Source organism: Amblyraja radiata, chromosome 18, assembly GCF_010909765.2.
Source record: "Amblyraja radiata isolate CabotCenter1 chromosome 18, sAmbRad1.1.pri, whole genome shotgun sequence".
NCBI classification, from domain to species: domain Eukaryota; kingdom Metazoa; phylum Chordata; class Chondrichthyes; order Rajiformes; family Rajidae; genus Amblyraja; species Amblyraja radiata.
In genome coordinates this window covers 6,007,229-6,027,686 of record NC_045973.1, presented here as the reverse complement: position 1 = coordinate 6,027,686, position 20,458 = coordinate 6,007,229, and the positions used below count along the sequence as shown (strand labels likewise).

The 20,458-nt window shown below is 47.5% G+C and overlaps 1 protein-coding gene across 1 annotated transcript; it reads right to left on the bottom strand.

Moving 5' to 3' along the window:
- Nucleotides 1-2,555: 2,555 nt before the first annotated feature.
- On the bottom strand, nucleotides 2,556-19,787 carry sntn (sentan, cilia apical structure protein). The gene is made up of 4 exons (XM_033037346.1): nucleotides 19,777-19,787; nucleotides 18,554-18,594; nucleotides 10,455-10,594; nucleotides 2,556-2,714 (listed from the first exon to the last, which is right to left on the bottom strand). Exons 1-4 carry the CDS (start codon nucleotides 19,785-19,787, stop codon nucleotides 2,556-2,558), a joined length of 351 nt encoding a protein of 116 aa, XP_032893237.1.
- Between the last annotated feature and the right edge of the window lie 671 nt (nucleotides 19,788-20,458).

Genomic DNA, 20,458 nt, shown 5'->3' with positions numbered 1-20,458 from the left:
CAGCTGCCTCCACCTACAGCCCAGTATCTTTTTGTTTTTTTGTTTATTTAGTTATGTAAAAGTGTGTTTTTTTGTGTTTTTTTTGTGTTTTGATGTGGGGGAAGAGGGCACGGTGCGGGGGATACCGTCCTTCAGCCGCTTCCTGGTGAAGACGCAACTTTTATTCGAGTCGCGTCCTCGCCCCCCCCCCCCCCCCCACCACCAGCGGCCTACCTACTGGATTGGCGTGGACTTTCCTGCGACCAGAGCTCCAGCAGCGGCGGGACAGCGCTGATACATCGCGAGGCTGGCGATGCCTTACCGGGGATCGCCGTCAGGAGCCCGGAGTGCTGGACCTGCTGCACCGACATCATGGAGCTGCGGTTTGCGGAGCTCCCAACGCGGGCGGCGCTGATCAACAACGCGGGGTCCTGCGACTCCGCCCGGCTCGGCCTGCGGACTCGGGAGCTGCGGACTCCGGCTGCGGGAGGCGGCTGATCAGGAGGTCCGGGCCGCTGAGGAGGAGGATGTTCACCGTCGGGGTTCGGCGTCGGCATTCCACCAGCCCGGCGTGAGGGCCTGAACATCGGGCCGCCCGGGGCGGCGACTGCGGGTGCTAGGAAGGCCTCGACCACGAGTGAAAATCTGGGAAGAACGGAGGGGAGGCTGGCTGGACTATGGTGCCTTCCTCACCTTGGTGCCACTGTGTTATGTTGTGTCGTGGACTTTCAGTGTTTGTGCTTTTTTTTAAATTCTATTTTATTTTTAATATGTTTTATTATTTATTATTATTATTTATTTATTTTTATTTTTATGATACTGCCTGTAAGGGAAATTCATTTCGTTGTCTCTAACTGAGACAATGACAATAAATTTGAATACAATACAATACAATACAATAGTACGTGTAGGATAGTGTTAGTATGCGGTGATCGCTGGTCGGCGCGGACACAATGGGCCAAAGGGCCTGTTTCCACGCTGTATCTCTAAACTAAACTGAACTAAATTGTGGGTACGTCAAACCCGTTTAGTTCAGGTTTTGGTTTAGGATCAGGTTTATTATTGTCATATGTACCATGGGATGGATCAATCAGATCGGTTAATACTATACAATCAAGCCACACTCAACGTACAATAGATAGAGCAAAGGGGAAAGCAGGCAGTGCGCATTTGAGATTGTCTTTGTCAATAAGGTTTAAAGTTAGGTTGTGGTTTAGGTTTATTATCGTCACGTGTGCTGAGGTACAGGGAAAGGATTTGCTTCGCATGCTATCCAAACCGATCAGATATACCATCCACTGGTTCAATCAAGTCAAACTCAAGTACAATGGATGGAGCAAAGGAGAAGATACAGAGTGAATGAATGAATGAATGAATTTATTGGCCAAGTATTTACATACAAGGAATTTGCCTTGGTGCTCCGCCCACAAGTGACAACATGACATACAGTGACAGTTAGGAATGGTGCATAAAACATTAAACATTGTTGCAGGATACAGTTCTCAGCATGGTTGGTGGTGCATCAGTTCCAGAGACAAAGACCAATGTCTGCAATGGGATAGAGGTGAATCGGACAGCACCCCAGCTAATGGAAGAACCTTTCAGAAGCCTGATAACAGAGGGGATGAGGCTGTTCCGGAGTCTGGTGGTGCACGCTTCTCCTCTCTGGTACTATTCGAGTTAGGGTATAATGGATTGTGATCTATCCATTGAACTTTCTTTCAAATAAAATTTTCTTTATGTTACATCTTCATGCATGCACTGCTAGATTATTTATTCTTAATAGTGTTTCGTTTCTATTTTTATATTTGGAATCCAATGTGCTCCAATACATGCTTAAATAATGCTAATTTTATTAAAAAGCAAAGTTTTTAAACTTGTGTCTTTGAAAAAAAAGTCAGGCACAAAATGACACAAAAATAGTTACTGAAAACTGCAGTCTCATCGATTCAACCAGATGAGGTCTTTACATAACCATAACATGTGCGTCACGTTGGCGCAGCGGTTGAGTTGCTGCCTTACAGTGCTTACAGCTTATAGACCCGGGTTCGATCCTGACTACGGGTGCTGTCTATACGGAGTATGTACGTTCTCCCCGTGACCTGCGTGGGTTTTCTCCGAGATCTTCAGTTTCCTTCCACACTCCAAAGACGTACAGTTTGTAAGTGATTTGGCTTGGTGTAATGCCCCTGTCCCACTTAGGAAACCTGAACGGAAACCTCTGGAGACTTTGCGCCCCACCCAAGGTTTCCGTGCGGTTCCCGGAGGTTGCAGGTGGTTGCTGGAGGTTGCAGGTAGTGGAAGCAGGTAGGGAGACTGGCAAAAACCTCCGGGAACCGCACGGAAACCTTGGGTGGGGCGCAAAGTCTCCACGGGTTTCCGTTCAGGTTTCCTAAGTGGGACAGGGGCATTAGTGTAAATTGTCCCTAGTGTGCGTAGGATGGTGTTAATGTGCGCGGATCGTGGTGGAGCAGACTCAGTGGGCCGAAGGGCCTGTTTCCGCACTGTATCTCTAAACTAAACTAAGCTAAACTATCATCTGGAGTTAAAGGTAAACTGTTTGAATGAAAGTTATGTCATTGTTTCACTGTTACAGATCGTATCTCATGCATCTGATCTGACATGATGGTTAGACTTGTCAAAAGAATCATGAAATCTTCAAAGCCCAGCCTGGCGTCTTTGTATTCTTCAAGATCAGACAGAATTTCTTTGTATTTTGGTTTCAGTTCTTGGCCCTAAGGAAAAAAAAAATAGAATCAGGCATTTCATATTTCTGTAATTTCTATTTGCAGTTCCACTTTATCTTTTACTGTCTGAAGAAGGGTCTCGAACTGAAAGGTCACCTATTCCTTTTCTCCAGAGATGCTGCCGGACTGGCTGAGTTACTCCAGCATTTTGTGTCTATCTCTACTTTATCACCCTCTGCTGAGGATGTATTGCACAATGACATCAGCCTCGGCAATCAGATTTACATTTGGTGCCTCTTCCGGCAACTGAACCATCGTGTCACCAGCTAGCGGGCAGTCCAACCACCTCGCAGGAAGACCCTCAGACTATCTTTGATTGGACTTTACTGGGCTTTTATCTTGCACTCAATGTTATTCCATTTATCCTGTATCTGTACACAGTGAATGGCTGGATTTTTAATGTGTTGAAGAAGGAACTGCAGATGCTGGAAAATCGAAGGTAGCCAAAATTGCTGGAGAAACTCAGCGGGTGCGGCAGCATCTATGGAGCGAAGGAAATAGGCAACGTTTCAGGACGAAACGTTGCCTATTTCCTTCGCTCCATAGATGCTGCCGCACTCGCTGAGTTTCTCCAGCAATTTTGTCTACCTTTGTTATGCCCCTGTCCCACTTTGGAAACCTGAACGGAAACCTCTGGAGACTTTGCGCCCCACCCAAGGCTTCCGTGCGGTTCCCGGAGGTTCCCGGAGGTTTTTGTCAGTCTCCCTACCTGCTTCCACTACCTGCAACCTCCAGCAACCACCTGCAACCTCCGGGAACCGCACGGAAACCTTGGGTGGGGCGCAAAGTCTCCAGAGGTTTCCGTTCAGGTTTCCTAAGTGGGACAGGGGCATTAGTGTGTTCAATCTCTCCGCTGACTGGTTAGCTCGCGACAAAAATGTTGTTGGCTGTACCTCGGTACACGTGACAATAAACTAAACTAAACTAAACTAAACTACTTCCTAAGAAGATTGAGGGGATTCTGAATGTCAACGAATACTCTATTGAACTTCTAGTGGTGTATGGTCGTGAGTATATTGACTGGTTGCATCAGAGCCTGGTTCGGTAACGCAAACACCCAGGAACAAGGAGATTACAGAGAGCGGTAGACATTGCCCCGTCCATCAGAGGTACCGACCTCCCCACTGTCGAAGGAATCTATAGGAGGTGCAGCTTCAGAAAGGCAGCCAGCATCATCATGGACCCACACCACTCTGGCAATGCTCCCATTTCACTCCTATCCTCAGGGGAAAAAAGGTTCAGGAGTCTGAAAACCTGCCTCACTACACTTGAGAAAAAGAAGATTCTTCTGCAACTTAGATTGCATCTTAGATATTGGATCTTAGATATATATACATATAAAACTATAAAAGGGCTGGGGACGATCAGCCATGATCGCAATGACTGACGGTGCTGGCTCGAAGGGCCGAATGGCCTCCTCCTGCACCTATTTTCTATGTTTCTATGTTTCTAGATCTTAATATCATTAAAGGGCAGAGGTAGAGTTGTTGCCTAATGCCCCTGTCCCACTTAGGAAACCTGAACGGAAACCTCTGGAGACTTTGTGCCCCACCCAAGGTTTCCGTGCGGTTCTCGGAGGTTTTTGTCAGTCTCCCTACCTGCTTCCACTACCTGCAACCTCCGGCGACCACCTGCAACCTCCGGGAACCGCACGGAAACCTTGGGTGGGGCGCAAAGTCTCCAGATGTTTCCATTCAGGTTTCCTAAGTGGGACAGGGGCATTACAGAGCCAGGTGTTTTCTTGTCCCAGGTATGACACTGACCACAGGTGCTGTCCGTACGGAGTTTGTACATTTTTCCCTGTGACCTTAAACATAAATCTCAAATGCTTCAGACGGTTTTTAAATGATATTTTGATTTGCCGATGTTTTAATCTGTCTCTAGTTCATCTTCCTGCTCTCCTGACAATTCCTTCACATACACGCTGCATGCAGCAGGCATTCATCAGGCCATTCCCTGACCTCTCACCTCTGCAATGATCCATTTGTTGTCAGGAGTTAAAGACGAACCTGGGCCATCAATTATGACAAATGAAATTTAACGTGGTGGTGAGTGGAATTTGTCTTTTAAAGTTCATTCAAAAATATGTTTGCACTTATGAAATTGAATATAACAAACATCACCTTCGGATGTTCTCATTCAGATGAAGATAAATTGGATTTGGCCCAGCGATCACTGTACATATATAATTCATCCAAGGCCTCGCCTGCACAGAGCCAACACATCAACATTGTGCTGCCAGCCAACTCACCCACAGAGTATTATCGACAATGACTACCGCCAGATAATGCTTAGGCCAAACGCAAAATGTTGGACCAACTCAGCGGCTCAGGCAGCATCTCTGGAGAAAAGGGATAGGTGACGTTTTGGGTCGGGGCCCTTCTTGAGACGAACCCGAAACGTCGCCGATCCATGGTCTCCAGAGATGCTGCCTGACCCGCTGGGTTACTCCAGCACTCTGTGCCTTTCCTTGGAACTCTCTCCCTGAGTGGGGGAAGGAGACAGAGTCTCTCACATCATTTAAGAAATATCTCAACAAATGCTTGGGTTGGCAAAAGGCCGCAGACCAAATGTCCATTGTATCTATCTTTGGTGTAACCCAGCATAGAGTCATAGAGTGATAAAGTATGGAAACAGGCCCTTCGACCCAACTTGCCCATACCGGCCAACAATGTCCCAGCTACACTAGTCCCACCTGCCTGCGTCTAATGGTTGGAAAGGATTAGGTAGGCTGGGGCCTATTTAGTTTAGTTTAGTTTAGAGATTTAGTGCGGTAACAGGCCCTTCGGCCCACTGAGTCCGTACCGACCAGCGACCCCCGCACACTTTTTCACACGAGACTTGTGAGTCTGTGAAATTCTCTGCCTCAGAAGGTGGTGGAGGCAGGTTCTCTGGATACTTTCAGGAGAGAGCTAGATAGGGCTCTTAAAAATAGCAGAGTCAGGGGATATGGGGAGAAGGCAGGAACGGGGTACTGATTGGGGATGATCAGCCATGATCACATTGAATGGCGGTGTTGGCTCGAAGGGCCGAATGGCCTACTCCTGCACCTATTGTCTATTGTTTATTGTCTATTAACACTCACCTACACACACCAGGGATCATTTACAGTTTTACCGAGCCAAATAACCTACAAACCTGCTTAGGAGTGTGGAAGGAAACCGAAGATCTCAGAGAGAAACCACGCAGGTCACGGGGAGAACATACAAACTCTGTACAGACAGCACCCGTAGTCGGGATCAAACCCGGGTCTCTGGCATTGTAAGGCAGCAACTCTACCGATAGGACGACAGATGGCTCAATGGGCTAAGTGTTCGGCTGGCAACTGGAAGGTAGCCGGTTCGAATCCCGCTTGGAGTGCATACTGTCGTTGTGTCCTTGGGCAAGACACTTCACCCACCTTTGCCTGTGTGTGAATGTGTGTGAATGTGTGTGAGTGATTGGTGGTGTTCGGAGGGGCTGTAGGCGCAGATTGGCAGCCACGCTTCTGTCAGTCTGCCCCAGGGCAGCTGTGGCTACAGAAGTAGCTTACCACCACCGAGTGTGACTGAGGAGTGAATGAATAATGCGATGTAAAGCGCCTTGAGTATTAGAAAGGCGCTATATAAATCCCATCCATTATTATTATTATTACCGATGCACCACCGTGCTGTATGTCTCTAAGAACAGTGCTATGAGCTGTGCTCAAATGTTGACTAAAATTGTTAACAAGTAAATTCACATCACGAAATTGAAACCAAAATCTGAGCCGGTTGCTTGGTAAAATAGTGGATGCTTCTCGGTAAAAGAAAGGATGAAAAAAATATATTTTATACAGGTTAATCATTGATTCATTGTAAGAATTGACAATTTTCCATTGCGTGACTTTTCGATGAATCTCATTAATTATGCCATTAGAAAGATGGATGATAATTGATTTATGCTAAGGCTTTTTGAACAAAAAATAGTTGAAAAACATTATAATTGGATTCTTTCTCGATTTTCAGTCTTGTAATTGCTTTGAAAGGCTCATAACGTGAAGAGGATTGTGAAATGCGGGAGGTGCCGCACGATGGCACGCTCGCTAAAACGGTCTGTCTCGTCCTTCTAGTCTTTTGTTGCTTTTAGTCTGTTGTTAAATGTATGTTTTATGCCCCGTGTCCCACTTAGGAAACCTGAACGGAAACCTCTGGAGACTTTGCGCCCCACCCAAGGTTTCCGTGCGGTGGTTGCCAGAGGTTGCAGGTAGTGGAAGCAGGTAGGGAGACTGACAAAAACCTCCGGGAACTGCACGGAAACCTTGGGTGGGGCGCAAAGTCTCCAGAGGTTTCCGTTCAAGTTTCCTAAGTGGGACAGGGGCATTAGTGTATCTTCAGTTTTGTATTATGTGGAGGGTGGGGGTGGGGGGGGAGGTGGGGGGGCGAGAAACGTAATCTCTTTCCGTATCGTATCTCCGTCCGCACCGTGGCCTAACTTCGAGGAGCTGGTGGCCTCTTGCTGGGTATCGGCTGGTAGCTTCAACGGCCAGAGCCTGTGGACGTAACATCGTGAAGCTCGCGGTCCCTTTGTCAGGGACCGACTTCGGGAGCTCCAACCGCGGGAGCTTCGACTCCCCCGATCACGAGATCTTCGATCGCCCGCTGCGAGAGCTTCGATCGCCCACTGCGAGAGCTTCGCTCGCCCACTGCGAGAGCTTCGATCGCCCAACTGTGGATGGTTCGACTGCCCCAACCACGGGAGAAAAGGAGGGAAGACTATACTGTGGTGGATGTTCAGGTTAATTTTTAAGTAGTTGTGTGTCCTGTTGTTTTTATTGTATGACTGTATGCAAATCAAATTCCTTGGATGTCCTTACATACTTGGCTAATAAATTCTTTGTATCTTGTATTTGCATCATTCCAAACAAAATGGAAGGTTAATAACAACACTGACTGTTCTTTCTTTAAGAAGGAACTGCAGATGCTGGAAAAACCGAAGGTAGATAAAAATGCTGGAGAAACTCAGCGGGCGGGGCAGCGTCTATGGAGCGAAGTAATGGGTGACATTCATTGACTCTCCAATTTCAGGTAGTCCTTGCTTTCTCCCTCTTTCCCCTCCCCTTCCCAGCTCTCCCACTGTCTCCGTCTCTTCCTTTCTTCTTCCCGCCCCCACCACCCCCACATCAGTCTGAAGAAGGGTCTCGACCCGAAACGTCACCTATTCCTTCGCTCCATAAATGCTGCTTCACCCGCTGAGTTTCTCCAGCATTTTTGCCCACCTTCAACTGTTCTTTCTTGGTCTATTTTAAAATGACATCAAAAATAATTCATTTATGTAGTGCCTTTGGCAGCAGCGGGCCTTGTCTAAGTACATTACCATAAATAAACGACTCTATTAAGTGCCTCACCATTGTAATGCTGCGTACAGCGATCTCACACAAATTGATTTTTTAAATGATTGATTGAAAGATATAACATGGCAACAGGCCCACCAAGTCCATGGGAGAAGTGTCTCGACCTGAAACGTCACCTGTTCCTTTACTCCAGAGATACTCTCTGACCCGTTGAGTTACTCCAGCATTTTGTGTCTATCTTCTGATCATCGATCACCCGTTTACACTAGGTTTATGCTCTCCTACCAAGCCCGGCGCACCAAGGGTGATTTAGAGAGGGCCAATTAACCTACACACAAACGTCTTTGGGATCTGGGGGGAATCCAGAGCACCTGGAGGAAACCCACGTGGTCACAGGGCAAACTCCACACACAGACAGCATCTGAGGTCAGGATCGAACACGGGTCTCTGGTGCTGTGAGGCAGCAGCTCCACCCACCGCACCACTAGCTTACAGCGCCAGAGACCCGACGACCAGCGACCACAGGGAGAACATGCAAACTCCGTACAGACAGCACCCATAGTCAGGATCAAACCCGGGTCTCTGGCGCTGTAAGGCAGCAACTCTACCGCTGCACCACCGTGCCACCCTAACTCCAGGTCTCTGCCATAAAATGTTTATACAATATATAATTCATACAAATTGTGAGTGGTGAATGATCTAGCTATGCATCATCTCTCATGCGTTAAAAATGTTTGATGAATATTTATATGGTAGATTTGATTTTACTCCTCTGGTTAAACAATATTCACTTTGTGATTGCAATGCAAATAGTCAGTTAATGATCTCCCTCATAGGAAGGAAATGAGACCTCCGAGACCTGTGAATGGAAGACCAGTTTTGATTGAAGAGAAATGAACACCAGTACATGGTTGGCAGATCAACTTCCCTCCTGGGATAAATAAAGTTCTATCGCATCATAGAAACATAGAAAAAAAAGATGCAGGAGTAGGCCATTCGGCCCTTCGAGCCAGCACCGCCATTCAATATGATCATGGCTGATCATCCACAATCAGTACAGTACAGGGGTTCCTGCCTTTTCCCCAAAATCCTTTGATTCCGTTAGCCCCAAAGCGCCAAATCTAACTCTCTCTTGAAAACATCCAGTGAATTGGCCTCCACTGCCTTCTGTGGCAGAGAATTCCACAGATTCACAACTCTCTGGGTGAAAAAGTTTTTCCTCATCTCAGTCCCAAATGGCCTACCCCTTATTCTTAAACTGTGGCCCCTGGTCCTGGATTGTATCATATCGTATCATAGGGAGAGAGAAATGACTGGGGTACGTTTTAGTATTCTTTCTGACGTCACGAGAATGCAGACTTTCCCTGTACACTGGAGGAAGTCAACCAATAACACGGAGGCACAAGGGACTCAGCGAGTCAAGTCAAACATAGACAATAGGTGCAGGAGTAGGCCATTCGGCCCTTCGAGCCTGCACCGCCATTCAATATGATCATGGCTGATCATCCAACTCAGTATCCTGTACCTGCCTTCTCTCCATACCCCCTGATCCTTTTAGCCACAAGGGCCACATCTAACTCCCTCTTAAATATAGCCAATGAACTGGCCTCAACTACCTTCTGTGGCGGAGAATTCCAGAGATTCACCACTCTCTGTGTGAAAAATGTTTTCCTCATCTCGGTCCTAAAAGATTTCCCCCTTATCCTTAAACTGTGACCACTTGTTCTGGACTTCCCCAACATCGGGAACAATCTTCCTGCATCTAGCCTGCCCAACCCCTTAAGAATTTTGTACGCTTCTATAAGATCCCCCCTCAATCTTCTAAATTCTAGCGAGTACAAACCGAGTCTATCCAGTCTTTCTTCATATGAAAGTCCTGACATCCCAGGAATCAGTCTGGTGAACCTTCTCTGCACTCCCTCTATGGCAAGAATGTCTTTCCTCAGATTAGGAGACCAAAACTGTACACAATACTCCAGGTGTGGTCTCACCAAGACCCTGTACAACTGCAGTAGAACCTCCCTGCTCCTATACTCAAATCCTTTTGCTATGAATGCTAACATACCATTCGCCTTCTTCACTGCCTGCTGCACCTGCATGCCTACTTTTAATGACTGGTGTACCATGACACCCAGGTCTCGTTGCATCTCCCCCTTTCCTAATCAGCCACTTTATTGTCACGTCGTGTGAGAAGTCACAGTGAAATTCTTGCGTGCCCAAGGTATGCAAATAGTTGCTACATAAAGGACACCGACAAAGTTACAAAGTATCCCCGTGCCAGTTCCCCTTTTGTTCTCTCCCCCCCTCCCCCTCCCCCCTCCCCCCCCTCCTCACGACGGTTCCCCCCACGCTGGGTCTGCCTTAGTTCCCATTATTTTATATATGAAACAATTCATTTAACATTAGGATTTTCTTACCTTTATGAAACTCTGAAAATGGGTTGAAAGTAAATCTTTAGCCTGGCCTTTGCTGAGTTTGCCATCTGCAGCAGTGTGATTATTAAATACTATCACTATGGTAGCAACAGATTTCTCGAGTTCTGTGCACTTTCTTAACGCTGCAAATAATCAAGAACACACAGTTTTTAATTTTGTGTGCGTTGTTATCTACATTAGATTAATTACAGAATTTAACATTTATGAATGATCTGACTTACTGAGATATGACTATATGGAAATTCTCCCATGGAAATTTAAAGTGTCCTTACTTTCTTTTTCTTTCTTTTCTAGGGTCTACTTTCTTACTTCACTTCCTTCTCTAACTTCTTTTCTAAGGGGCTTTCTTTTCCCAACAATTGCACTTCACGACTCTTGCGCACCTTCTTTACTTTCCTTACTTCTATCTTTTTCTTAAAGCTTAAAAAAAAATGAAGCGGTACAAAAAATGTATTAAGATATATGTGTTGTGTGTTATTGTAATTTACCGTACTTCTAATTAAAAAAAAATTTAAAAAAAATTTAAAGTGTTTTTCAAAACAGTAACAATAATATTGTCTGAAGAAGGGTCTCAACCCAAAACATCACCTTTTCCTTTTCTCCAGAGATGCTGCCTGACCCGCTGAGGTACTCCAACATTTTGGGTCTATCTTCGGTTTAAACCAGCAACTACACAGTTCCTTCCTACACAACAGTAATATCAGTTCAGGTAACATCTAATGCCCCTGTCCCACTTAGGAAACCAGAACGGAAACCTCTGGAGACTTTGCGCCCCACCCAAGGTTTCCGTGCGGTTCCCGGAGGTTTTTGTCAGTCTCCCTACCTGGTTCCACTACCTGGAACCTCCGGCAACCACCTGCAACCTCCGGTAACCGCATAAAGCATCACCTATCTGTGTTCTCCAGAGATGCTGCCTGACCCGTTGAGTTACTCCAGTCCTTCTTGTAAACTAACATCGCCAGTTCTTCTAAAATATTTTATTTTCTGACTAACAATTGCTGACTAGCAAACCGAACACAGAAAACACTGAATTACAGATAACACCACTGCTGAAGATAATGGGTTATGGACACTTTTCCAAAATCCTACAACAGTTTTCTCCGACTGGTTAGGATGCAAATAAAAGCGTTTTCGCTGTACCTTGGTACACACGACAATAATCTAAACTAAAGGACACAGAGTGCTGGAGTAACTCAGCGGGTCAGGCAGCATCTCAGGAGAACATGGATAGGTGATGTTTCACAGAGTGCTGGAGTAACTCAGCGGGTCAGGCAGCATCTCAGGAGAACATGGATAGGTGACGTTTCGGGCAGGACGCTTCTTCAGACTGATTGTAGCTGTGGGGGAGGAAAGAAAACTGGGAGAGAGGAGAGGCAGGACAAAGTGTGGCAGGTAATAGGTGTACACAGGTGAGGTGGGGGGGGGGGGGGGGTTGATAGGCTTTTAGTTTAGTTCAGTTCAGTTTATCGTCAGGTGTACTGAGGTACAGTGAAAAGCTTTTGTTGCGTGCTAACCAGTCAGTGGAAAATCAAAACATGATTACAATCGAGCCATTTACAGTGTACAGATGCATGATAAGGGAATAACGTTTAGTGCAAGGTAAAGCCAGCAAAGTCTGATCGAGGATAGTCCGAGGGTCTCGGATAGTAATTCAGGACTGCTTTCTGGTTGTGGTAGGATGGTTCAGTTGCCTGATAACAGCTGGGAAGAAACTGTCCCTGAATCTGGAGGTGTGCGTTACATTGTTTTATTTCAATTTAATTCCAGAGATTTCCTACATTTACCTTATAGACAATAGACAATAGGTGCTGGAGTAGGACATTCGACCCTTCGAGCCAGTGTAATAACAAGTGTAATAAAACAAAGCACTTATATGTTGGCTCGACACTGCATGAAGCCCTGACCTACTTGTGATGTTCCTTTAAGCTTTCCCATACATTAAACTGTGTCTTCATAATGTGATCCTAATTGGAAAGGAGTGTTGTGTGATGTGTCTGCTTAGCAACAGTATTGCAGATACTAAGGGTGTGGGTTTTACAATCGCAGCGTGAAGTCGTAATATGTAAACAGTTTGTTTTAAAGTCTAACATCACCTAGTCCACATGTAAATGCATTGTCTATTCGTGCTGTCTCTGCCTTCATTCATTTATGAAGAAATTACTTTAGACTTTGGAGACACAGTGCGGAAACAGGCCTTTCGGCCCACCGAGTCCACGCCGACCAGCGATCCCCGAACATTAACACTATCCTACACGCACTAGGGACAATTACACACACACGCCAAGCCGATCAACCTACAAACCTGCACGTTTTTGGAGTGTGGGAGGAAACCGGAGCATCCAGGGAAAACCCACGCAGTCACAGAGAAAACGTACAAACTCCCTACAGACAGAACCCGTAGTGAGGCTGAAGGGCCTGTTGTTATGCTGTATCTCTAAAGTCTACATTTGGTAGTCCTGGCATTAAGTAACCATAGGGATATTTTCACACAAAGGGTGGTGGGTGTATGGAACAAGCTGCCAGAGCAGGTAGTTGAGGCTGGGACTATCCCATCGTTTAAGAAACAGTTAGACAGATACATGAGTAGGACAGGTTTGGAGGGTTATGGAGCAAGCGCAGGCAGGTGGGACTAGTGTAGCTGGGACATTGTTAGCCGGTGTGGGCAAGTTGGGCCAAGGGGCCTGTTTCCACACTGCATCACTCTATGACTCTATGATCCCATAACAGATGGGGGAGGAGTTGTACAGTTTGATAGCCACAGGGAAAAGAGCTGCATACTGCAATTAGCAATCAACAGACGCACAACCCCGAGGCAGCCTTCATTGTTGCGGGTGACTTCAATCACTCTAACCTGAAGACTGTACTCCCCAAATTCCACCAACATGTCTCCTTCCCCACTAGAGTAGACAAGACACTGGACAAAGTCTACACCAACATGGCTGAAGCTTACAAAGCCATCCCCCTCCCCCACCTTGGTCAGTCTGATCACGTCTCATTGTTCCTGCTCCCTAAGTACTCCCCACTCATCAGACGGGTTAAACCAACTGTGAGGACAGTTAAAGTCTGGTCAGAGGAAGCGGACTTCACACTTCAGCAGTGTTTTGGAAACACTGACTGGAAGGCGTTTGCAGCCCAGGCCACCCTTGACTCCCACACGGACATTGATTCCTACACATCGTCTGTTCTGGACTTTATAAACTCCACCATCAATAGTGTCACCTCCCTCAAACAGGTGACCATATTCCCGAATCAGAAGCCATGGATGAACAGCGAGGTCAGGCTACTGCTGAAAGCACGGGACACCGCTTTCAGGTCAGGCGATGCTCGAGCCTACAGTTCAGCCAGGGCTAACCTGAAGAGGGGCATCAAGAAGGCCAAGCACTGCCATAAGCTCAGGATTGAGGAGCACTTCAACAACAACTCCGACCCCCGACGCATGTGGCAAGGCATCCAGGCCATCACGGACTATAGACCCTCCAACACCACCCTCACATCCAGCGACGCCTCCTTCCTTGAGGAGCTTAATCACTTCTATGGCCGCTTCGACAGGGACAATCTAGAGACAGCCATCAAGGCTGTGCTCCCTGCCAATCACCAACCCCTCACACTCACCCCCTACGACGTATTTGTGGCACTGAGTAGGACTAATGCACGTAAGGCTGCTGGCCCTGACGGCATCCCCGGGCGCGTGCTCAGGGCCTGTGCTGCGCTGCTGACAGACGTCTGGACTGACATCTTCAACCTGTCACTTGCCCAAGCAGTTGTCCCCACGTGCCTTAAAACCACCTCCATCGTGCCAGTGCCAAAACACTCCACTGCGGCTAGCCTCAACGACTTCCGCCCAGTTGCACTTACCCCCATCATCACCAAGTGCTTCGAGAGGCTGGTCCTGGCACACCTCAAAAGCTGCCTACCCCCCACCTGGATCCCTATCAGTTTGCCTACCGCAAGAACAGGAGTACGGAGGATGCCATCTCAACGGCACTTCACTCCGCCCTCTCCCACCTCGACAACAGAGACACTTACGTAAGAATGCTGTTCATCGATTACAGCTCAGCATTCAACACCATTATACCATCAAAACTGATCACCAAACTCGGTAACCTGGGCATCGACCCCTCCCTCTGCAACTGGATACTGGACTTTCTAACCAACTGACCCCAGTCTGTTAGGTTAGACAAGCACACCTCTTCAACCCTCACCCTGAACACTGGCGTTCCACAGGGCTGTGTGCTGAGCCCCCTCCTCTACTCCCTCTTCACCTATGACTGCACACCTGTACATGGTACTAACACCATCATCAAGTATGCAGATGATACAACGGTGATTGGCCTCATCAGCAACAACGATGAGTCGGCCTACAGGGAGGAGGTCCAGCACTTAGCAGCACGGTGCGCTGACAACAACCTGGCCCTAACTCCAAGAAGATCAAGGAGCTCATTGTAGACTTCAGGAAGTCCAGGGGCGGCACGCACACCCCCATCCACATTAACGGGACGGAGGTGGAACGTGTTTCTAGCTTCAGGTTCCTGGGAGTCAACATCTCCGATGACCTCTCTTGGACCCACAATACCTCAACTCTGATCAAGAAGGCTCACCAGCGTCTCTTCTTCCTGAGGAGACTGAAGAAGGTCCATCTGTCTCCTCAGATCCTGGTGAACTTCTACCGCTGCACCATCGAGAGCATCCTTACCAACTGCATCACAGTATGGTATGGCAACTGCTCTGTCTCCGACCGGAAGGCATTGCAGAGGGTGGTGAAAATTGCCCAACGCATCACCGGTTCCTCGCTCCCCTCCATTGAGTCTGTCCAAAGCAAGCGTTGTCTGCGGAGGGCGCTCAGCATCGCCAAGGACTGCTCTCACCCCAACCATGGACTGTTTACCCCTCCTACCATCCGGGAGGCGCTACAGGTCTCTCCGTTGCCGGACCAGCAGGTCCAGGAACAGCTTCTTCCCGGCGGCTGTCACTCTACTCAACAACGTACCTCGGTGACTGCCAATCACCCCCCCCCCCCCCCCCCCCCCCCCCCCCGGACACTTATTATTATTTATTCAAATCATTTGCTCTGTCGCTCTTCCAGGGAGATGCTAAATGCATTTCGTTGTCTCTGCACTGTACACTGACAATGACAATTAAAATTGAATCTGAATCTGAATCTGAAGAAGGATCTGTTGTGGCGTTCTGTGCTGTATCTTGATGGAAACCAGTCTCATGCTGATGGTGCTCCTCAGGTTGACCAGTGTGTCACGGAGGGAGTGAACTGTATTGTCACAGTTTGAGGAGCATCCTCCCCTCCAAGACCCACCTCCCCATGAATCCAACTCCACCAGTGTCTTTTCCAAAGCTTAAACTTGCAATTGCATGACATTCATTATAAATATGTAGGTAAACGTCAGATATCCAATTGGAAGTTCTCAAGCAAACCCACGCATCTGAACTTGGTGACCACAATTTCACAGCCAATTTGTGACTCAAACGGTTCTAACAATTGAATAAGATTTAAGAAATGCTTCCTATTCGCTGCAACCATACATTTTTTCGCATTAGTTCGGGGTGAAGGAACATCGCTTCCTTGTATACATGACTCATGTTTAAATTGCACTTAATTCAAGAGCTGTAGAAAAGGCATAAATGTAGTAGGCAAACTTCAAATTGCATTTTGTTTATTTGAACATGTCAGAACCATGCCTCAAGGCGGCACTTCTTTAGACATCTTTCTTCCATTTCAGTACACGTACCATTTTCCTTGGTTTAATGTCAAGCATTATTGGGTTTGTCACCATTATATCCTCGCAGTGTACAATCTCGTGCTACTGTCCCTTTCAGTGCCACTTGATTAGCCACACCATATCCCATCAGGATCCCTGGAGATTTTAACACTAAAAGGCCAACGACCTACCTTTACGGCATACCGTGCGAGCTCAGGTCTGACACAATCATTTCTGTGTGGTTACAAAAGAGGCACCAAGTGCTGGAGTATACTAATCTAAAATAACGTCTAGCACGCAGAGTGGGGTGGCACGGTGGCGCAGCGGTAGAGTTGCTGCCTTACAGAGCCAGAGAACCCGGGTTCGATCCTGACTACGGGTGCTTTCTGTATGGAGTTTGTACGTTCTCACCGTGACCACGTGGGTTTTCTCCGGGTGCTCCGGTTTCCTCCCGCACTCCAAAGACGTACAGGTTTGTAGGGTAATCGGCTTCCGTAAAATTGTAAATTGTCCCCAGTGTGTAGGGTAATGCTAGTGTACGGGGAAGTCTGGTCAGCGCGGACTCTGTGGTCTATAGGGCCTGTATCTGCGTTGTACCTCTAACCTAGACTAAACTAAACTAAGAGTGTTGGTGGAACTCAGCGGGTTAGGCGGCATCTCTGGAGAACATGGATAGGTGATGTTTCAGGTCAGGACCCTTCTTCAAGTTTGTGTCACAGCTTCACGAGTTATAGGAGTAGAATTAGGCCATTTGGCCCATCGCATCTACTCCGCCATTCAATCATGGCTGATTCCCTCCTAATCCCATTATCCTGCCTTCTCCCCATAACCCTTTACACCTGTTTAAATCAAGAATCTGACTAACCTCTACCTTAAATATATCCACTGACTTGACCTCCACAGCCTCTGTGGCAATGAGTTCCACAGATTCACCACCCTCTGACTAACAAAGTTCCTCCTCACCTCCTTTATAAAAGAGCGCCCTTTAATTCTGAGGCTATGACCTCTGGTCCTGGAGTCTCCCACCAGTGGAAACATCCTCTCCACATCCACTCTATCTATGCCTTTCATTATTCTGTAAGTTTCAATGAGGTACCCCCTCATCCTTCTAAACTCCAGCGAGTCAAGTGACCTTTTTTTGTGAACCAGCACCTGTCGTTCCTTGTTTCACACAGTTTGCTTAGTTTGACCTCGTACAAAAGAGTTGTCAGAAATTATTCCCTGAATTCTCAGAAGAGTCAAATGAACATTCCAATTCACTTAAGAAGGGTCCTGACCCGAAACGTCATCCGTCGGGGCCTTTGAGCCCTCCGCAGTCACCGCTACGGGCGGCCCGATGTTCAGGCTCTCTCGCCGGGATGATCGGAACTCCGACGCCGGAACGGAGAACACTCTCAGCGGCTTGGAGTTTCAGAATGGGCCGCTTCCTACCGCGGCTCCCAAAGTCCACAGGCCGAGCTGGATGGAGCTCCAACACTGGCGACTCCCGGTAAAGGGTCCCAGGGCTTCGCGATGTTCGAGTCAGAGCCGCCCGCGGCTAGAAGCTCCGCAAATCACAGCTCCGCGATGTTAAAGCAGCAGGCCCAACACTCCAGCACTTTGTGTCTTTTTTTGTAAAGCAGCATCTGCGGTTCCTCGTTCCCCCTTTCTAAATTATTTGCAGTGCTCTCTTCATACCGGGATCACAGAAATAAATTAAAAAGTACATTTTTTTTCTTTCTCTGCAATCATTAATCCATGATCTTTAATGGTTCTGGTGTAGTTGGAGGTGATGATTAGTCAGTGAATTATATGGATTTAGAATCTTAGTATGATGAAGCTTTTTTAATTTATTTTAGGTTAGTTTGGAGATACAGCACAGAAACAGGCCCTTCGGCCCACCGAGTTGTTGCCAACCAGCGATCCCAGCACACTAACACTATCCTACACACACTTCTTCCGGCGACAATCAGTGGGAGCCATCACTAGTCGCAATAGATGATGGTGGTAGCAGAATTAGCTCAGGATACTTCCAGTCCCCAGCCCCACGATGTGGACGCTTCTGCTATGGGGACCCTACACACACAAGGAACAATTCACAATTATACCAGGACAATAAGCCTACAAACCTGTATGCCTTTGAAGTGTGGGAGGAAATCGGTGATCCCGGAGAAAACTCACACAGGTCACGGGGAGAACGTACAAACTCCGTATAGACAGCACCTGTAATTAGGATCGGACCAGGGTCTCTGTTGCTGTAAGGCAGCAACTCTACTGCTGTGCCACCATGCCACCTTTTCTGAAAGGCTGAAGAATTTGCCCACGTTGGCATGTGAACAGCGTGGGTTTTAGTGACACGTCAGACTCCAGAGGACACAAACACATACTCACTTTTCACGGAGCCCAGCTGCTTCTCCACCGAAGTCCTGCAACTGCGAACAGGAAAATGATCTGAGTTTTAGTAAAAATACAATGACACAAAGTGCTGAAGTATCTCAGCGGGTCAGGCAGCATCTCTGGAGAACGTGGACAGGTGACGATTCGGGTCTGGACCCTCTTTCAGACTGGTTGTAGGGGATGGAGGAAAGCTAGAGGAGAGGAGGGGCGGGACAACGCGTGGCAGTAAGAGGTGAACACGGGCCAGGGGGCTTCTCGATAGGCAGGCGGTTGGACAAAGGCCAGAGATGAGAAGAAAAGGTGTGAGACAGAAGGATTGAAGATTTGCGAATTGTGAAGCCAGAGGAAGGAATGTGGGGGAAGGGGGAGGGGGAGGGGGAGAGAGAGGGGAGGGGAGGGGGAGAGAGAGGGGAGGGGAGGGGGAGGGAGAGGGGAGGGGGGGGGGAGGGGGAGGGGGGGGGGGCGGGAGGGGGGGGGGGGGGGGGGGGAGGGGGGGGGGAGGGGGAGGCGGTGGGGGGGGAGGGGTGGGAGGGGGAGGGGGAGGGGGAGGGGGAGGGGGAGGGGGAGAGGGAGGGGGAGGGGGAGGGGAGAGGGAGGGGGAGGGGGAGAGGGAGAGGGAGGGGGAGAAATAGGTGCAAATCGAGGTGGGGCATCGTGGAGGTGGTGGGGGAAGAACATTTTTCAGGTATATATGTGAGGAGGAACTAGCTGGCAGTGCAAGTTAAATAGGTAAATACAAACGTTGTAAAGACAAGATTACCATACAGCATATTTTAGTTTAGTTTAGTTTATTGTCACATGTACCGAGGAACAGTGAAAAACTTTTTTGTTGGGTGCCATCCAGCGGAAAGACGACACATGATTACAATCAAGCTGTCCACAGTACACAGATACAGGATAAAAGGATAAACATTTAGCCAGTTGCCACTTTGTGCAAGAAGAATAAAACTCTAATGCAACTCAATAATACATTTCAGAGTTTTTGCTGAGCAAATGTGGTCAAATTCAATGAAGTAATTAGATGCAGCTCTGTAAAGAGAAGAAGGCAGGTATTAAATCTGAAGAAGGGTTCCAACTCGAAACATTACCTCATCCAGTTTAACACCATACCTTTCGGGAGCAGATACATCGGTAAATTTATTATGAAATATTTTTATTATGACATATTGTTACCTTAATAAAGTTTGCGATTAATGAAGAAAAATCTGAAATCTTACCATTTTAGCATCTTGATAGCAGCTCGATTCTGTCTATAGATGTGGCTTCTTCCGCGTATATTACCTCAGGCTTCACTGCAGTTGTTGGTACGAAAACTCGTGGCACTTAACGCCTCACGTTACAATGGCCCTTATGCACGCCACTGCAGTAAATTACTGCAAGACTTCCCCTGAATGAAATGTTTGCAGAAGTAGTTTGCAGGTTGGCTTTGAAAGGATGACAAGTCATGATTAATATTGGTGAAGTTACTAACGCAAGTTCCTGTTGACCACCTCTGCTCGGGGTAACAAATCCATCACCGTCAACGCTTGGACAATGAATGGGAAACGTCTATTCACCGTGAGGCACAAATATAGTCAAATCCATCACCGTGGCACTGCAGGTAGAGCCGCAAACTCTCAGCGCCAGGAACCCTGGTTCGATCCTGACCTTGGGTGCTATCTGTGTGGAGTTTGCACGTTCTCCCTATGACCCCGTGAGTTTCAGTTCAGTTCAGGTTAGTTTAGTTTATTGTCACGTGTACCGAGGTACAGTGAAAAGCTTTCGTTGCGTGCTATCCAGTCAGCAGAAAGACAATACTCGAGTACAATCGAGCCATTTACAGTGTACAGATACATGATATGGGAATAACGTTTAGTGTACGGTAAAGCCAGCAAAGTCCGATCAAAGATAGTCCGTGGA